We start from the raw sequence: 16470 nt of genomic DNA, 5'->3' as shown, positions 1-16470 counted from the left end.
CACAGTACGGGGGAGGGAGGGCCGGAGAGTCCTTCAATATCCCGCAGAGTTCTAGATCTTTTTTTTCTGCTGTTTCTCTTTCTAGACAGCCTTTATGTGCCTAGTTAATTAGCATTCCAGCCTTCTTGAAATTGACAACGACACCGTGGCAAGTGCAAATTAATGAAGGAGAAAACTGTATTTAAAATGCAGCACATTTGATGTGACCAGCTAAGTTTCAACATAGTAAGTTCAAACTCATAGAGGCTCCACCCTCTTCTGGACTCTATGGGTAATATTCTCCTACAATTATGAGCACGTGTTTGCCCACCGAATACGTGCCCCACAGTGTATAAGGCAGCAAAACAGCGCTGCTCGACATCCCTTTCTCTTCAGGCAACAGCGAGTTGTCAGCTCACTGCCAATGACTGCCTAGATCACACTAGTATGAGCTATCAGAGCCAGTGGCAAAGTGCTGTTTCAATTCATAAACAGCTTTGTATAAAATATTTGTTCTGTAAGAACTTTGCATCTATTTGTAGTATTGTCTTCCCCTAGTGGTCATGTTTTGGTGCAATCAACTGAGAAAGTTGCACCCTTCAAAACTTTAATTTAATTTAATGTGGATAAAGCACTGATTGTGGCGAGAGAATAGAATGGTTTGAGTTTGAAATATTACTGTATATGCATTTCACAGTGTGAAGCAATGACAGTATGGCTCACACTGCAAGCAGAAAAGGTGATGTGGATGTGAGCCAAAGCAAGGAAATGTGGTGAGGCTGTCATTTGGGGTAGGAAAGTGTGTATTTCTGCAGAAGCTAAACGTGATGACTGCCTCAGCTGACCAATTAGGGATGAAGGAGAAATTATTTGTGATTGTGACTCTGCAACCACTCCGACTCGCTTACTGGTAATGTATATAGATGAACTAAAATAGCAGGAAGATTGCCCTAATATAAGCATTAAGTCAGTAAGCAGTAAGTAGTCTACTATGGCCCGCTTTTTTTTTTCTTATATATATAGCAATGTAGATATCAAGCCATTTAATAACAATACGCTCACCCTCACTAACCAATGTGTATATTTTAGAGTGAAACTGGAGTGTGTAAAATACATAAAACGCTCTCAAAGTATAGAGTTTAATATTCAAAATCACCACTGGTGCAATACACACAATACAATAAATCATGTGGTTATAAGTATTGAGTTACATATTGACATCTCTAGAATGAATATACTCCAAAAACTGAAGTTGGTATATTACATTTTATATTGTTCAAATATAAAAAAATAAGAGCTGTCTCTGGTTGGCAGCTTCAACATATAGACAAGATCTCCTCACCGTGGATTTCTCCCAGAGGAAAGAATGGCCTCCAGTGACCAAACTAGACGTTTTGTTTGTTTTCAGTTGCCCCGTAGCTATTTTATGCTCTTTTTAATCTCAAAAACACCAACATAAAAATCAAAACGAGGGAAAAAGCATGAGTTAGCGAGGAAATGTCAAGCTTTTATTCAAAGCGGATGCTTCAGTTCTGGGAGTAAATGGAAGCCCTGGCCTTTTGACACCCACACTGATATTGTGTAACCACATTGCAATGTCCACTTCAGAGTTAACACCTCCTCAAATGACTGAGTGAGACATTGTGCCCAACATTTTGATTACCTCCCCTGCCGCTAACATTGATGTTCTAGTGCCACCCACCTCCCCGCTACCAATGTGTTTGTGCTCTGATCACATAGTGTGAGTAGCAAACAACGTACTCACACACACACACACACACACACTTTCAACCCAGCCTGAGCCAGTGAGATAAAGCTATCTAATTATATTCCTCATTTGCAGCTCTGATCCATAGAATAGATCCTTCCCAGCTACTACTACAGCTTTAGCAGCCTGTAAGCAATTGATCTTGCTGTGTGTTGACAGCCAAAGCCCATACAAACCGCATCTCCCAGTCACAAGTTAAAGGGATAGTTCGGGCGTTTTGAAGTGGGGTTGTATGAGGTACTTATCCATAGTCGGTGTATTTCCTACAGTAGACAGCGGTCGGCATGCCCCCAGTTTTTTAGAAGCAGACAGTACCAGCATGGGAGCAAAGTAATGTACTGCTGTAAACGGGGACGGCAGCAAAACCCATTTCAGCCACATAAAAGTTTAGTTTATATTTAGAATTTTTTTCCGAATTGAACTGTACATGAAACCTATCTGTGCCGTTTTAGTCAACGGAGACAGGTGACTTTGAAGAGAACATAGATAAGTTTCACTTTCTGTTCAGTTCCCTGTCGGAAAGAGCCGTGTGACAGCAATATAAAGCAGTGAAAATATTCTAAATATAGCATTTATCTAAACGGATATGAGTTTTGGTAGTGTGACCTTTCTTTTATGTGGCTAAAATATGTTTTGCTGCTGCCCCTGTCCACAGCAGTATATTGCTCTGCTCTAGTGTCACTATTTTTGCCCGTTTCCTCCAAACTGGGGGTGTCATCAGCTATATCTTATACACTACATACAAAACACCCGAACTATCCCTTCAATACATGCACACAAAAATGCCCTTCCATGAACTATAGCACATGCGTGTATCCAAATACTGTCACTCCATGTTGACAAACCAGTGAAAGAAGGTGAACAGATTTCAATATTTCTTTCTTTAAATTATCTACAGCATTGATTCTGCAGCAGTAGCAGCCTTCCAGCACCCTCCAGTAGCATACCAAGACGCCATCTGGCAGAGTCTAATTAAAATGCTAATTCATTTTAATAAGAGACAGGTAATAAACTGCAATTATGTATCGGCAGAGTGATGGCAGAGAGCGGGAATTTGAGGGAAGTTGGCTCACTAATCACGAAGCTGCCTCGCTTGCCACCCCCTCAAAACCACATTTTAACCTGAAACTAATCTATGCTCTCTTTAAAGGCACCAGACTCCATTTCAACAGTAAAGATAACTCAGGAAAAAAAATGCATTGAACAAAAGAGTTAAACAAATACTACTTTTGTACAGCGTATTCTCATACCATTCTTGGTAAACTGTTGTATAATTATGGTATGTAAAATATAAATTGCTTAGATTACATACACAATTCCTTGACAGTATTCTTGAACTGTAAACGCATCTAATTTAATATAAATGTAATGTAAACATAATACGTTGCCTCTGTCCGCTGCATTTCTGGAATTGCACTTACAGTCAGCTCTTCAGGACCAAAGGGAAAATACACTTGAAAGACAGAATTGGGTCATGTGTGACATCTTGTCTTCATATTAGAGCTGTCACCTGGTGTGAACAGCCTCCAGACCAGATGGTAAGCAGACCAGTCGTTTAAGCTGAGCTGCCCTTGTCAGGCAAGATCTTGTTGCTTGATCAAGGTTTAACAGATGCTGGCTCAAAGTCCATTCCTGCAGCTCGTGCTGACTGAACTGACCCTGTTTACATAATTTATAATTCCAATAAAGCCATTCCATTTAATCAAACTTATTATGGAAGAAATCTGAATTTCACCCAACACCGTTTAGAGGTTATACGAGTTGTATTTGCAGTTGCGATGTGAACAGTGAGTAAGAAAGAACTACCTATGTAAAAGTACAATATGAAATAAAACGTGTTTCTCATATAGTGTTTTGATGGATGTTATCTTTTAATTTTTTGGGATTGCGTAGAAAGCTGGAGCTTCATTTTTAGTTTTTTTTTTTATGCCAACCTATTGGTTCAAGGGTTAAATCCGCTGCAGGCAAATTGAACCAGGTGATACACTGCGACAAGTGTGTTATCTCCCCACAATGGCATTTTTCTCTTTCCATCTGTGTAGTGCTGATTACGCTCCAAAGAACTGCAGCAGCACTCTCCTGTGACGTTTATCTCCATGGGAGAAATCAAACCAGTCATAAATCAACAATTTCTTGATCCAGAATGAGGTCTGGGCCCCCACTCATGCCCTTCATTCAGGCCTGGTGTGTCCTTGGGTAGATTGTACTGAGGGATGAGGCATGTTTATATCGCACTGCAATACAATTTTCCCCCAAAATTACTGAACACTTCAGGTGTTTCTGCTTGGAACAGGAGAGCAATTAGGATATAATGTGCCACAAAAACCCGATTGAGCAGAACTGTCGTATGAACTGAAACTGAAAATGAATTTAATTATTCATGTTTCAATTTCTGTGAGTTGTAACTCATCTTTTAACTTTTTTTTTTATCATTGTTCTGTTTTTCAGGTCCCCCTACTATATCCAGTACACAGACTCAACAAGCTTTACATGGAGAAAAAGGGCAAATCAAATGCTTCATTCGAAGTACACCTCCTCCAGACCGCATTGTAAGTACACCGGACTACTTATTTTCTTCTGATCTCATCCCGGGTTTTATTGCAAGGACATGTGTGCAAATATAGTCATGATATTTTATGGATCTATGGTACATGAACAATGCCAATTAGATTAGAGAATTATGGCCGTTCTTTCATATCTGTGTCTCAAATACAATGCCTGACTGCCGTATTGATCTGTTAACATGGGCAGCACACACGAGTAGAGATAGGTTGAAGAATTTTACAGCATTTGCTCCATCATTTGTGCTCATATGAAAAGGTGGGCATTATAATACAGTTTGAACCCCCATTTTCTCATTTGATGCACACTTATGCTCTGTTAGCAAGGATCCCATTAAGATTTATGGACCTTATTTAAACAGCCTGCTCTCTGAGCTCACGTTGTGCTTATTATTAATTTGTGTGTGTGTGTGTGTGTGTGTGTGTGTGTGTGCGTGTTTGTATATGAATGTGGTTAATTGCCATACTTTGTCATCCAATGTGTGCTTTTATTATATTGATGTCCAACATTAACTAGCCACATAATTAATATCAGGTTTATTAGAGAAGGGTGCCTGCAGAGGCTGCTTCTAAATGTTAATTCCTAACTATGTATTTACAGTCTTCTTTCTTTTGCTTTTTGTCTACAGTAATAACAAATGTGAGAGTTGATATGTATTTATGTCAAGTCAATTTCATTTATGTGGCTAAACATCACAAATTTGTCACAGAGGGCTTTACGGTCTTCTTGACCACAGCTCATCGAAGTCAATTAACACCTAAACTAAGAGAACATTTGTGACACTGTAACACTGTCAGAACTCTATTCGGCCACCTTTCCATTATTGCCAGCTTGAAGTTGAATGTGTTGTTTATCCGCAGTACCAATTTGTTTGTAACGCTCTTTATCGAGTATTAGACATTTCCTCATTTACCAGACAAAAATCTGCAAAATCGAATAGTGTATTTCTCCCAAAACAAATGCAGTCTGTGCCCAAGTGTCAACGCCACTTCACATTATTCATCATGTTTCAGACCCATCACTTCCTTATACCTTATATGGTTTGAAATACATTTGAATGTGTGAATTACATAGCAGAGTGGTTTTAAAAAAAAAAAGTTTAACAGTTATACTTAGTAAGTTGTGAATAATATTATTTGATAGGATACTGTGCTTACCAAATTTATTTTCAATATTTCTGTAACACATACTAAATGTAATGCAATGTGCCGATACGCCATCACAGTTTACAAGAAGATACATTTTCTTCAAGTCATTCTGCTTCTTAAGGAATATTGAATTAATTCAAATGAATTATATAATTTGTTAGTGTTGATATGTAATCTTTACTTTTATTTAAAAACATGTTTCAGCTTGTCCTTTTTGCCGTCAAGATTATTTACTCTATTCCAAATGTTGCACAGTGTCGCTCACCCTATACCCCTCTAGTTCACAGCAAGCACTGCTCAACAAATGGCTTGCTTGCAGTCTCCCAATAGCCAAATCCAAAAAGCACTGTACTGTAATTCCAACACTGCATTGAGAAGAGATCTGCCTACTCTGCAAACTATTTGCAATTATCTATTAGCTCAGTGAGATGCTGGAGAAATCTCAGTGAGCTGGCAGCTTGTCAAACACAAATGAACATCAGCAAGTGGCCAGTTAACAAAAACATTGTAACCATAACACAGTGTTACCATTCACAGACTATAACGTCTTTAGTGCATTCCCACTGTTTAATTTCCCTCTGAATCACTGAACTCTTCACCGAACAAAATGAGCTAATGCCCGTGCATTTACCGGTATCAACTCACACCAGAGTAAAACACAATTATCCTTTTATTATCGTAGAGCACTAAGTTCATCTACTCATGGCCATCTTGTGTTTCCATGGAGATCTGTACTGTTAGCAACATAAAGCTGCCTGACACAGTGCAGGAATCATCCAAGAAAATATTGGTGAAATCGTATGATTGCAGGTTAGCGCCATCCAATGAACACCTTCAAATGAACCCGCGCATGCACTGAGAGACGTATTCATGAACACTGGGTAGTTGCATAAAGTGTTGGCTTGGTCAGCTTTAAAATCGCTACTGGTCACTTGTTCCGTCGCTGCCATAACATGTGTAGTTGTTATCGGGGTCAAAGTTGAATTATCTATTCTGGTCACCGACCATATTGATGTAGCTGGTTAGCTCCGTGAAGCTACAGCAGTGCTTTAGAGCTAAATGATGAATGATAAAGTTGGCCATGTGTGCATGTTTTCTTAGTTTAGCATGTTTAGAGGCATCGTTTTTTTTTTGGTCGCAAACTAAATTGGACAAATTAAAAGTTCCAACTGCTGGTGGCGCTAGATGAAAAAAGGTTACAGGGTGATTAAAATGCATGAATGTCTGTACCAAATTTCATTGCATTCTATCCAAAAGTTTTTGAGACATTTCACTCAAAACCAGATCTGTCAACATCATAGCACTTGTAGAACAGGAGTTACCAACAATACAGGGACATACGCATCAAAACGTTGCTCTACTGCGCCACTAATGCTCCAAAAACTTCACACAATACGTACCACCTCTGTACCCTCTGCCTTTTTCTCAGGCCTGGTCATGGAAGGAAACCGTGTTGGAGTCTGGAACGTCCGGCCGCTACACCGTGGAGACCGTCACCACAGAGGAAGGAGTAATCTCCACACTGACCATGAGTAACATTGTGCCGGCTGACTTCCAGACCATCTACAACTGCACCGCGTGGAACAGCTTTGGCTCGGACACCGAGATCATACGCCTTAAGGAACAAGGTGGGAGCCAAGGTTCGACAGGTTCCACCTTCCTCTTCTTCAAATCACGTGACTGTGGTTTTCTAGAAAGCGATAGATGGTGACCAAGCTGTAATGTTTCGCAGACACAGGGCAGGCACACGGTGGTTGTGCCTGCCCTGTGTCTGCAAGCTTGGGACTGTACATCTAGCGTGTGGGATTAGGTTGGTGTGTTTGTGTGTGAATGTGTTCAAGTATGCATGAGGCGGGATTACACAATGAACAATTATGAATAATGTTGATGCACAATAACACAAAAAAACAACAAACATTGAATAGAAGTTTTTAGTCTTTTGTATCATCCATCGACATTTTGATAAATTATATTTATTATAGGTATTTTTCTGACTTTGATACAGCAGCTATGTACATAAACACCTTTTTTTAAATTCTATCGGAAATAAAAGTTCTTTGAAATTACCATTCTGCCAACGCGGAACTGCAAGATGGTAATACAAAACTCTGAGACGTTTGATGTAAAGTAATTGTGATCTTGACATGGATAAAGTCCTGACAAATTAGTTTTCTGGGTTAACATAAAGTGCAACTCCCTGGTAATTTGAACCGGTGACCCTAAGCATACACTGCACTGAATATAAAACACCCTATGCCTCCTTCTTTCTTGGTTAAAGAGAGAGTCTCTATTTCTATTGCTTAAAAAAAATGAATACTTTCTATCTGTTGACCTTTTCCCCTCTACCGAAGGGGAGGCCGTGTTTTCTATTCACTTATCGCAAATGATAAATTATAAGCTGCTTATGTGAAAGTGACATTGATCAATGAAGACATTAAACAGGCTTTAATGGTGTAGGAAGAGCACTTGGTTGTTTTGCATTTGTTCAAAATGCTAGAAGGTCATAAACGTGGGCTGGTAACTCATGCCATTAAAGTGTGCTTTAATGAGAACCTTTAATGATGGAGCAGCATATAGATGGAGCTTTAATCTCTTCCCAGTCGCAAATGCACTATAACATCCTCCTGGAAACACACTAACATGATTATGCTTAAACTAATGCACACCATCTTGTATTCTAATCAATTAAAATAAAAGCCCTTGGTGAAAGGCTTCTATTAGCCTAAATGAGTGTAAATTAAAAGTTATTAGACAGTGGGATAATGAGACAATAGTAGGGAAATGTTTACCCACACTGAGAACAGAAGGTCTGGTAACACGTTTTCATTTGAATTCCAGTGCAGAACTTTTTTTTCATGCGTTGCCTTGTGTCTGTGTATTTTTATTTCATATAGCCTTCTGCCTCAGGGATAATGTCAAAGTCACTTAGAGGGATGCAATATAGCCTATCTTCCCTTAGGTCCTGTTTGTTGCAGAGACAGAAAAGAGGCAGAGACGAGCAGAACTGGTGCATGCGTGTGCCTCTACTGTACATCGTGACCGTGCACTCTCTATCACGTACCCTATATAGAAATCAATGTACTTTTGAGATGTTTGTCCTATCTTATCACGGAAGTACATTTCTCTCTTTTGCTCTCTGCAGAATCTCTCCCAGTGGCGGTGATCATTGGCATTGCTGTGGGAGCTTTTGTGGCCCTCATTGTCCTCATGGGCACCATCGGAGCATTCTGTTGCACCCGCTCCCAGAGAAGTACGTATCCTCTTCCCCTGTTACATCCACTGAAGCATGCATGCCAAATTACTGGATCGCCCGGCAAGCACACAAGCAAAAAAAAAAAAAATGTCCATCTATTGAAATGTAGATATTGTTTTCATTAAATCTGCTTGCAAGAATTTGGTTGTCAGCTGCTTCAAGAAATTCTGACCTAACATTAACAGCGGGAACATAGTGTCACGTTGGATAGAAGATTAAATCACTTGTTGAGATGGACATCTTTTTATGGTGCAAAGATAAGCCATACTGTTTTAAGGGCTCATTTCATGCAATCTCAGTCTGGCTGCATTCGCTTTTGAGGCTATTTACATCCTGCGCTGTGTTCACTGCCACCCACCCATGTACCAAGTGACTCAGGTTAGAGACAGTCAGCCACTGTCTCTATCCAAGAACCAATTTGTGCTACTGGTCCCTTCAGCATGTCTATTGTGTGTATACTACAGAGGAAGCGCACCTGGTTATGCCCTCACTGCCCGTCTCCATCTGTGCTCACCAGAGAGAACTTGCAAGCAAAATTAAGACAGAAAGTAAGACCTTGTTATATGACAGTATCATCAGCTTTGTCCCAAACAGAATGAGCCGCCGTGAAAAGGCTGTGTGAGATTGGATATGTATGCAGAAAGAGATAATATTGTGTTAGCAGGAAACAAATGATTAATAATGCTGTGTATTGTTTTCGGGGAAACGGGGGAGCTCTCACAAACCAAACCCAGGGATCTATGCTAAATTCTGCAATACTGCAAACTGCACTGAGGGGAAATTATAATGTCAACAAATACAGATTGGTGTTTGTCCAGCTTATTGAGATATGCGCGTCATCTGTTTCTGCCAGATCTGAAAGGAGTCGTGTCGGCGAAAAATGACATCCGGGTGGAGATTGTGCACAAAGACCACAATGCAGCACGGGAAAACGAAGAACACACCTCCATGAAACAACTGATGGTGAGTGTGAGTGTCGCAACATACTACTTTCCACTTCTCGCTCCTGTAATATATATATATATATATATATATATATATATACGCTGTATATATTATTGCTTCTTAAGCTAACATTAACATAATGATTGCACATTACTATTGTCATTGCTATTTCCTGTGGAATAAATTATTATGTAGATTATGTTCATTTATATGACTAATGAAAAACAGAAATGCATTAAGATTGTATATGTGATGTTGTCAAGGCATGGTGTCTATATTCATCAATGTGAGGCCACATGTCCTATGAGCAGAACAGACCCCAATACATTGTAACCATGCAGATGCGGATGCATTATGGGTAATCCTACAGTGGGTGTGCTTCTGTATCTACATGCCTTCTAGACACACAAAGAACTGTTTCCTCTTTGGAACTGTACCAGTGTTTTGGTTATCATGCAGCTTGCCCCAGGGCTGGGCTATTTGCAGTGCAAGGTTTTACATTTTCTTTCAAAAATACTTAATACAGTCGGCACTTCATGTTAGTACCGGGAAAATGAGCTTATCTACCTTACAAATCTGCATTCCGTTAAGATAAATAAAAGATCCTCACGTATGCATTATTAATGCTCACTGCCAGACCTGAGTGAAGGTGAAACATGTCGACTGATATTAAAAAAGAATTAGTTATGAAAGTGAAATCCTTCCATCTCAAAATGCCTTTTTACTCTTGACAGGAAGACTTTCGGAAACTACACAGACTCTTTGTATTTACTTTTCTTGATGTCTCTGCAGGTTGAACGCGGAGAGTTCCAGCAGGAGTCTGTCCTGAAGCAACTGGAGGTACTACAAGAGGAAGAGAAGGAGTATCAGCACATTAAGGTATGACTTGTGAACAACGACAGCATTAGGGAGAAAAGGGTGTTGAGAGAGAGACAGCCTTTTGGGGTAGAGCGTGGTCTTCATTAACTCTGGGACCAAAATAGCAGCAAAGCAGGAATCCCTCTCTTGCTGTGTGATTTTCCAATGATAAACCCACAGGCAAAATATTTCTGATTTGTATTAAATTGGTTCAAGAAATCAGAGGCTGGTTGGCCCATAAGCTAATATGTAAGTTACTTACACAATATAGATGATATTGGAATGCTTTAAAGGACATAAAGGACTTGGAGAACTACTGGGTATTTATCCGGTACACCGATTTTGATATTATCTCTGCAGAGTTTCTAACCCTTTTAGTGATGTACTACTATTACATACTCAACTTGGAATAGACTTATCTTTTTCAACACATTCTGCTCTGTCAAATCAAAACACATGGACCAGCAGATAAACTTCTGCACTTCTCCAGTCTATTAAGCACAGTCTCTAAATATTGCCCAAGAAAATGTTCAGTTTGTTCCATCTTTAACAATGATTCACACTATTTTTGACATGTTTTCACTACAGCATTACTGTATTACAAGTGTATATATTGTTCCTCTAATATATATATTTGTTTTCCTCTTTTATATATATATATATATATATATATATATATATATATACATATATATATGTATATATATAAGGAGAAAGGATGAAAGTTGAGTCTCAGGAGACAAAACAAAAACAAACCGTTGAGGGTAAACTCTCTAGTCGACAACATATTATTTATTAACCTGAAGAAATTCAATAAGAGGCTCATCATGCTATCTAAATCACACTGTGTCTATATTAACCCCTTTGGGTCACTGTGTTAATCTCAATGATGTAGTCTTAACAACCAGCTACAGTATGCAGCTGGCACCAACAAATGGTCTTTCAGCATGTGAGAAAAATCAAGTACACAAAGTGTGAGTCAGAGCCCAGCTTCGACCCCTCTGGGGGCCGGGAACAAAAGACACTGCAATATTCAAAAACTCTATATATGAGTCTGACCCCATAGATACTCCATCTACTCTTTGATCAGTGACATCCGCTGTTTACACCCTTTGATATCAATAGTCCTGCTCCATAAACCTTTCGGAGCCCATATGCTGACTGGTTCTTTGAATTGAAAAAAAAGACCGAAATGGTGGTCGGATTCAACTAAATGGGTCTTATTATGTGACGCCAGGATTCAATGAATAGACCTTAATAAAACTGACTGTACTGCTATTTATAGCTGTCTCCCCATTTACATGGCAATGAATGGATCAGTCTGTACAGATGAGGCGCTTTGCATTCAGTTCTCCCATTGCACATGAAAGCCCTTTGCCACTTGCACCAATAAATGATACGCATGCAATTTGGCAGATTGTAGATTCGTGTTTAAAGCCCCTTTTTAACTCATATGAAGGACACATTGTGTGCATCAATCTACTTTTATAAAGCAACCGGTAAAATTACAATGACTATAGATTACTACTGCACAAGGTTCTATTGAAATTAGTAAATTATTCATTTTTCGCAGCTGTTACTCGAATATACACCATTTTTTGTGCCAACGTCAGGTATTATGTTTTTGGCTTGGCCTCTGTCCAGTTCATTCTTTCGAACGCAATATCTAAGGAACCGTCACCATTTGGCACAAACGCCCACTTGGACTCAAGGGTGATCTCATTAGAATTATCTGTCAAAGGTCACTGTGACCTGTCAAAACACTCCAGAAATACATCAGAAATACACTGTGGTCTGTCCTTAAACCTTATATACATCAAATCAACCTCACTGCAATGTGTTTCCACATCCTGTTCTTTTTGCACGAGAAATAATAACAATGTACAAGTTGCTGCTAAAGTTATTCCAATATGTGGTGAAAGTGTTTACTATCCCTTAAAAAGACCCTTGGTGCTTTCTATGGAAATGCATTTGAAAATCAAGCACAGTGGATTTTCTCAGTGGGTGTTTATTCCACCTATGACCTGCATTGTTGCCTGCAGGACTGTTGATGAATGCTCACACTGCAGTTTATATTCAACAAAGATGATATCACCATTCTGACCCGACATGTCGATTCAGACTCTGCAACATGCTAATCAGTGCCACGGAAACAAATTCTAACCTGTTCATTAGTCCTTTTGTCCGTTGGCTCCCTGGAGTGTGCTTCTGTTTGCGTGCTTACCTGCCCCCTCTGGGGCTGGATTTTTTGATCCTAGTTAATGACAGCGACAGGCGAGAGCAGAGGGGGGGACTGAACAAGAGATGAAGGCCAGACACAAACAATCTCCCTGTCTTCTGTCTGATAATGACGAGCATAACGAGAATCCTCTCAGGTTCTCTCTCTCATTTCCCCATTATGAGCATTCTTCCTTTGGGATTTGCCACCATGCTCACTATGCTTGACATTCACATACATACACAAGAGAACATGACATCACACTCACACACACACTCATGCTCTAAATGGACCCTTAGCAACAGCACGGTGCCTGCAGCTTAGCAGACAAACAGCACAGCTGTAGCCTCAGAAGCCATTTCAGTGCAAACATGAAATCATAGACACTACAATTCGTTCAGGTCCAATTAAAGCTGGTATGTGCGTGAACTTTGCAGTGACACGTTGGATGCCCAACTATGAATCATCAAGGCCCGCCTAATTAACGAGAAACATGATTTTAAGGTTAGCGTGGGGGCTGAGTAAATCCTAGCACTAAGCTTCGCCACTGTTTTTTTTTGCTCAGCCTGTCTTCCTATTTATTCAGAATTTGGAAAGGTATTTACTGCCGGTTTGACCTTGGCTCCTATTGCGCTTTGAGAAAATAACACGTAAATGCATATTACCAAGGGGGTGTTTTTTATTTTTCCCCTCTTTGTCCTTTTTTAATTAGCGATTAGCTATAGCCTAGAAAAAAATGTAAAATATAAAACAATTATATATTAATATATATATATAATATACCTTTTTTTTCCCTGGGTTTTCAATAGGACCCTACAAATGGCTACTACAGCGTCAATACCTTTAAGGAGCACCACACGCCGACCATGGCTGGGACTCAGTCTACTGAAGTGAGGAACCCCACCAACACAGGTACCCTGGGCAAGCAGCGGGTGCCAACGGGCATGTCCTTCACCAACATCTACTCCACTCTGGGAGCAGGTCCCAACCGTCTCTATGACTACAGCCAACGCTTCGTGCTGGGCATGGGCAGCAGCTCTATCGAGCTGTGCGAGCGGGAGTTCCAGCGCGGCTCGCTCAGCGACTCCAGCTCTTTTATCGACACACAGTGTGACAGCAGCGTCAGCAGCTACAGCAAGCCGGACGGCTACGTGCAGTTCGACAAAGACAGCAAGGCGTCGGCCTCCTCCTCCTCCCACTATTCCCAGTCCTCCTCGCAGAACTCAGACCTCACCCGGCCGCTCCAGAAGCGCATGCAGACCCACGTCTGACCACCAGGAGAGGGAGAGTGTTTTGAACGGGGGTGTAACAAGCAGCCGGGATTGTAAAACTGTGATAGAATCAGCTCCCACGAGCCACTAAAGTAACAACATTACTGTCTGCTATGGACACCTGGAGATGCCGGTTGGCTTTAATACACCGTGGGACTGGTTCAGACTTCTCAATGTCCCCAAAAGTGGATCAAGAAGCCTTATATTTCCCTCATAATTAATAACTCATCAGCCACCTCCTTTTTTTTAGCCCATAATCAGAATTGTGCCACAGAGAGGTTATTTGCCAACACAGAGACAACAGTAGTTTTGAATTTCAACATTCAATACTCATTTTCTGCAGTGCAATCGCTAGCAGAGGGCAGGAATACGAAAAAAAATGCCTTGTGTGACAATCAGCTCCCCTGGCAAAGACCATTTTTGCCTTTTGAAGATTGTCATTCAAGAAAAACTGAGATTGAAGTTGCGACTGTTGAGGCACTCGGCACGAACGTCATGATAATGAGTGCGAGCCAATGTCCTGCTGCTCTCTTGTAGATTGAAGCACAACAATGAATGTGCATGTGGTTTTTGGTTGTAAAGCAATAACTCTTTCCTCTCCCCACCTTCCGTTCAAACACAGTATGTCAGGCTTGGCTTGTTGAAACCCATCTCCTGTGTGGGTGGTAGAAAACTTTCTCCATGTGCCCACAGACGTCTTGAACGTTTTAAAAGAACAACTGTTTTAGTTTTTTTTTTCCTCTCTGCAGCAGTATCTGGGCCACAGAGCTAGACAGATAAAGAGGGGCTGAGATCTCATTTTAAATCCCTGAGTCATTATTTTACTGTGACACAAAAAAAAAGATATCAGTGTATATACGTGACTGTAATTTCTTTTCTTGCATCTAATTTCTGACTCTGATTTCCCTCATGGAGGACTCTAAATGAGACACGAGCGCCTCTTCTTGTCCATATCTACTTTGCCTTGAGGGTCTGTTTGATCTGTGTCAATACAAACTTTGACTAAGCGAGATACACACACACTGTCAGATCTTCTGCTGATGGGCGGCGGCGTGCTCCATGGCATTACCGCACCGAATCCAGCTCCAAGGCGCGGTGCAGGAAAGCCCACAAACTGCAACATGTGTTGTACTTGTGAGTTTCTCCCGCTGACGCCGCAGATCATCAGCGAATACTCCCGGGTACCTGTTGAATGAAATGTAAACATTATATTTTATCTGAGCTTCTTATTGTGTGGTTATCCAATTGATATTGTCAACATCACTGTTGACACTGGAGCTTAGTGCACCCTGACTGTATACCTACCTGTGATCATGCCGGTCATCAAGGGATATGTAGAGCATTTAGAAAATGTGTTCTATTTCGCTCTCTGCTTTTCTTTTTTTTTTTTTTTTGGGCTACCGTGGAGCTGATGGTGTTACACGGACTCGTTTCAAGTGCATCCCTTTATTTTGTTCCGTTCTGCACCGTATGTGACATAAATTAAATTGGATTTATGATTTAATCACTGACACGGTATTTGTTTTGGTCCAGAGTAGAGACAGTAGTGATTTAACCACACAAGTGCTCATACTTGACGTGGAATTTCGAAGTGAGCTTGTTGTCCAGAGTGTTGATGTCGTGCATCGAGCATGTTTGGTGGCAGAAACAAAGACTGGGCAGTGTTGCTTTTTTTTGCAGTACAGAAAACCGGGATTCCTAATGCAGATGTTTGCGCAGTGCAGATACTGTAAGGCAATTGGACAAAAAGATGTTGTGTTTATGCTCAAATGCGACTACACACGGCACTATGCCAAGTTAACTTTGGACCTCAAAATAAGATGTACTCGTTGTTCTCTGCTGAAGCTGTGTTAAACAGGTAAACATAAATCATTTCTGTTATAGCTGCAGTTACATAATACTTGATGTCACATTTGATTTTAGCCATCAAAGGCGTCATTTATCTTCCAAGGTCTGTTCCAGCCATGCTTTATAGAATCAGCTTGTTTGTTATTCGATCAGTTCTTTGAGGGGTAAAGAGGAGTTCCTGCAAAATAACAGCAGATTGCTACTGAAAAGAGTGGCTAGCAATGTCAGTGTCACTTCTGTTTTGTCAAATCAAACAAAAACGAGACAGAAAGTATACTAAGTTACAATATGTCTAATCTAATTAGGTCGTTTTTCAGTATATCCCATAGCGGAGCATTCAATTGGGATGAAGTAAGCCAGAAACAAACCATAAAAAAACAGGCACAGCATTTCCAACAAAAGCAAGTTGCTGTAAGCACTTTATGTTTGATTATATTCAGGGAATTTGAATGGAGTTTCCACTTGAGTGGCAGAGGTTTGGACTCTAATTTTACAAATGGATTGGCGCCCATTGTACAGCTTAAGACAAAAAGCTCTGTTTCAACGCTGATAATCCAGTTTGGCACTTAGCAGACTGTATATAAATGTCTAATGCTGTCTTGTATATCATTTTTCCTGGC

At 40.4% G+C, this 16470-nt stretch overlaps 1 protein-coding gene across 4 annotated transcripts in view; it reads left to right on the top strand.

Moving 5' to 3' along the window:
- kirrel3b (kirre like nephrin family adhesion molecule 3b) overlaps positions 1-14002 on the top strand; it is a gene marked incomplete at both ends in the record, with an annotated part of 148500 nt that extends 134498 nt beyond the window's left edge. Inside the window, 7 exons of one of the 4 annotated variants that reach the window (XM_079166548.1) lie at positions 4196-4296; positions 6887-7085; positions 8600-8707; positions 9175-9258; positions 9564-9679; positions 10448-10534; positions 13541-14002. In XM_079166548.1, the coding sequence (XP_079022674.1) occupies positions 4196-4296; positions 6887-7085; positions 8600-8707; positions 9175-9258; positions 9564-9679; positions 10448-10534; positions 13541-14002 (1157 nt within the window). Of the gene's footprint in view, positions 1-4195; positions 4297-6886; positions 7098-8599; positions 8708-9174; positions 9259-9563; positions 9680-10447; positions 10535-13540 lie in introns of all 4 variants that reach the window. The other 3 variants (XM_079166547.1, XM_079166549.1, XM_079166550.1) reach the window with 3 other exon arrangements.
- Between the last annotated feature and the right edge of the window lie 2468 nt (positions 14003-16470).

Source organism: Pholis gunnellus, assembly GCF_910591455.1.
Source record: "Pholis gunnellus genome assembly, chromosome: 9".
Lineage (NCBI taxonomy): Eukaryota > Metazoa > Chordata > Actinopteri > Perciformes > Pholidae > Pholis > Pholis gunnellus.
Note: the sequence above shows the minus strand (reverse complement) of the source record. Positions and strands in the feature narration are given on the sequence as shown.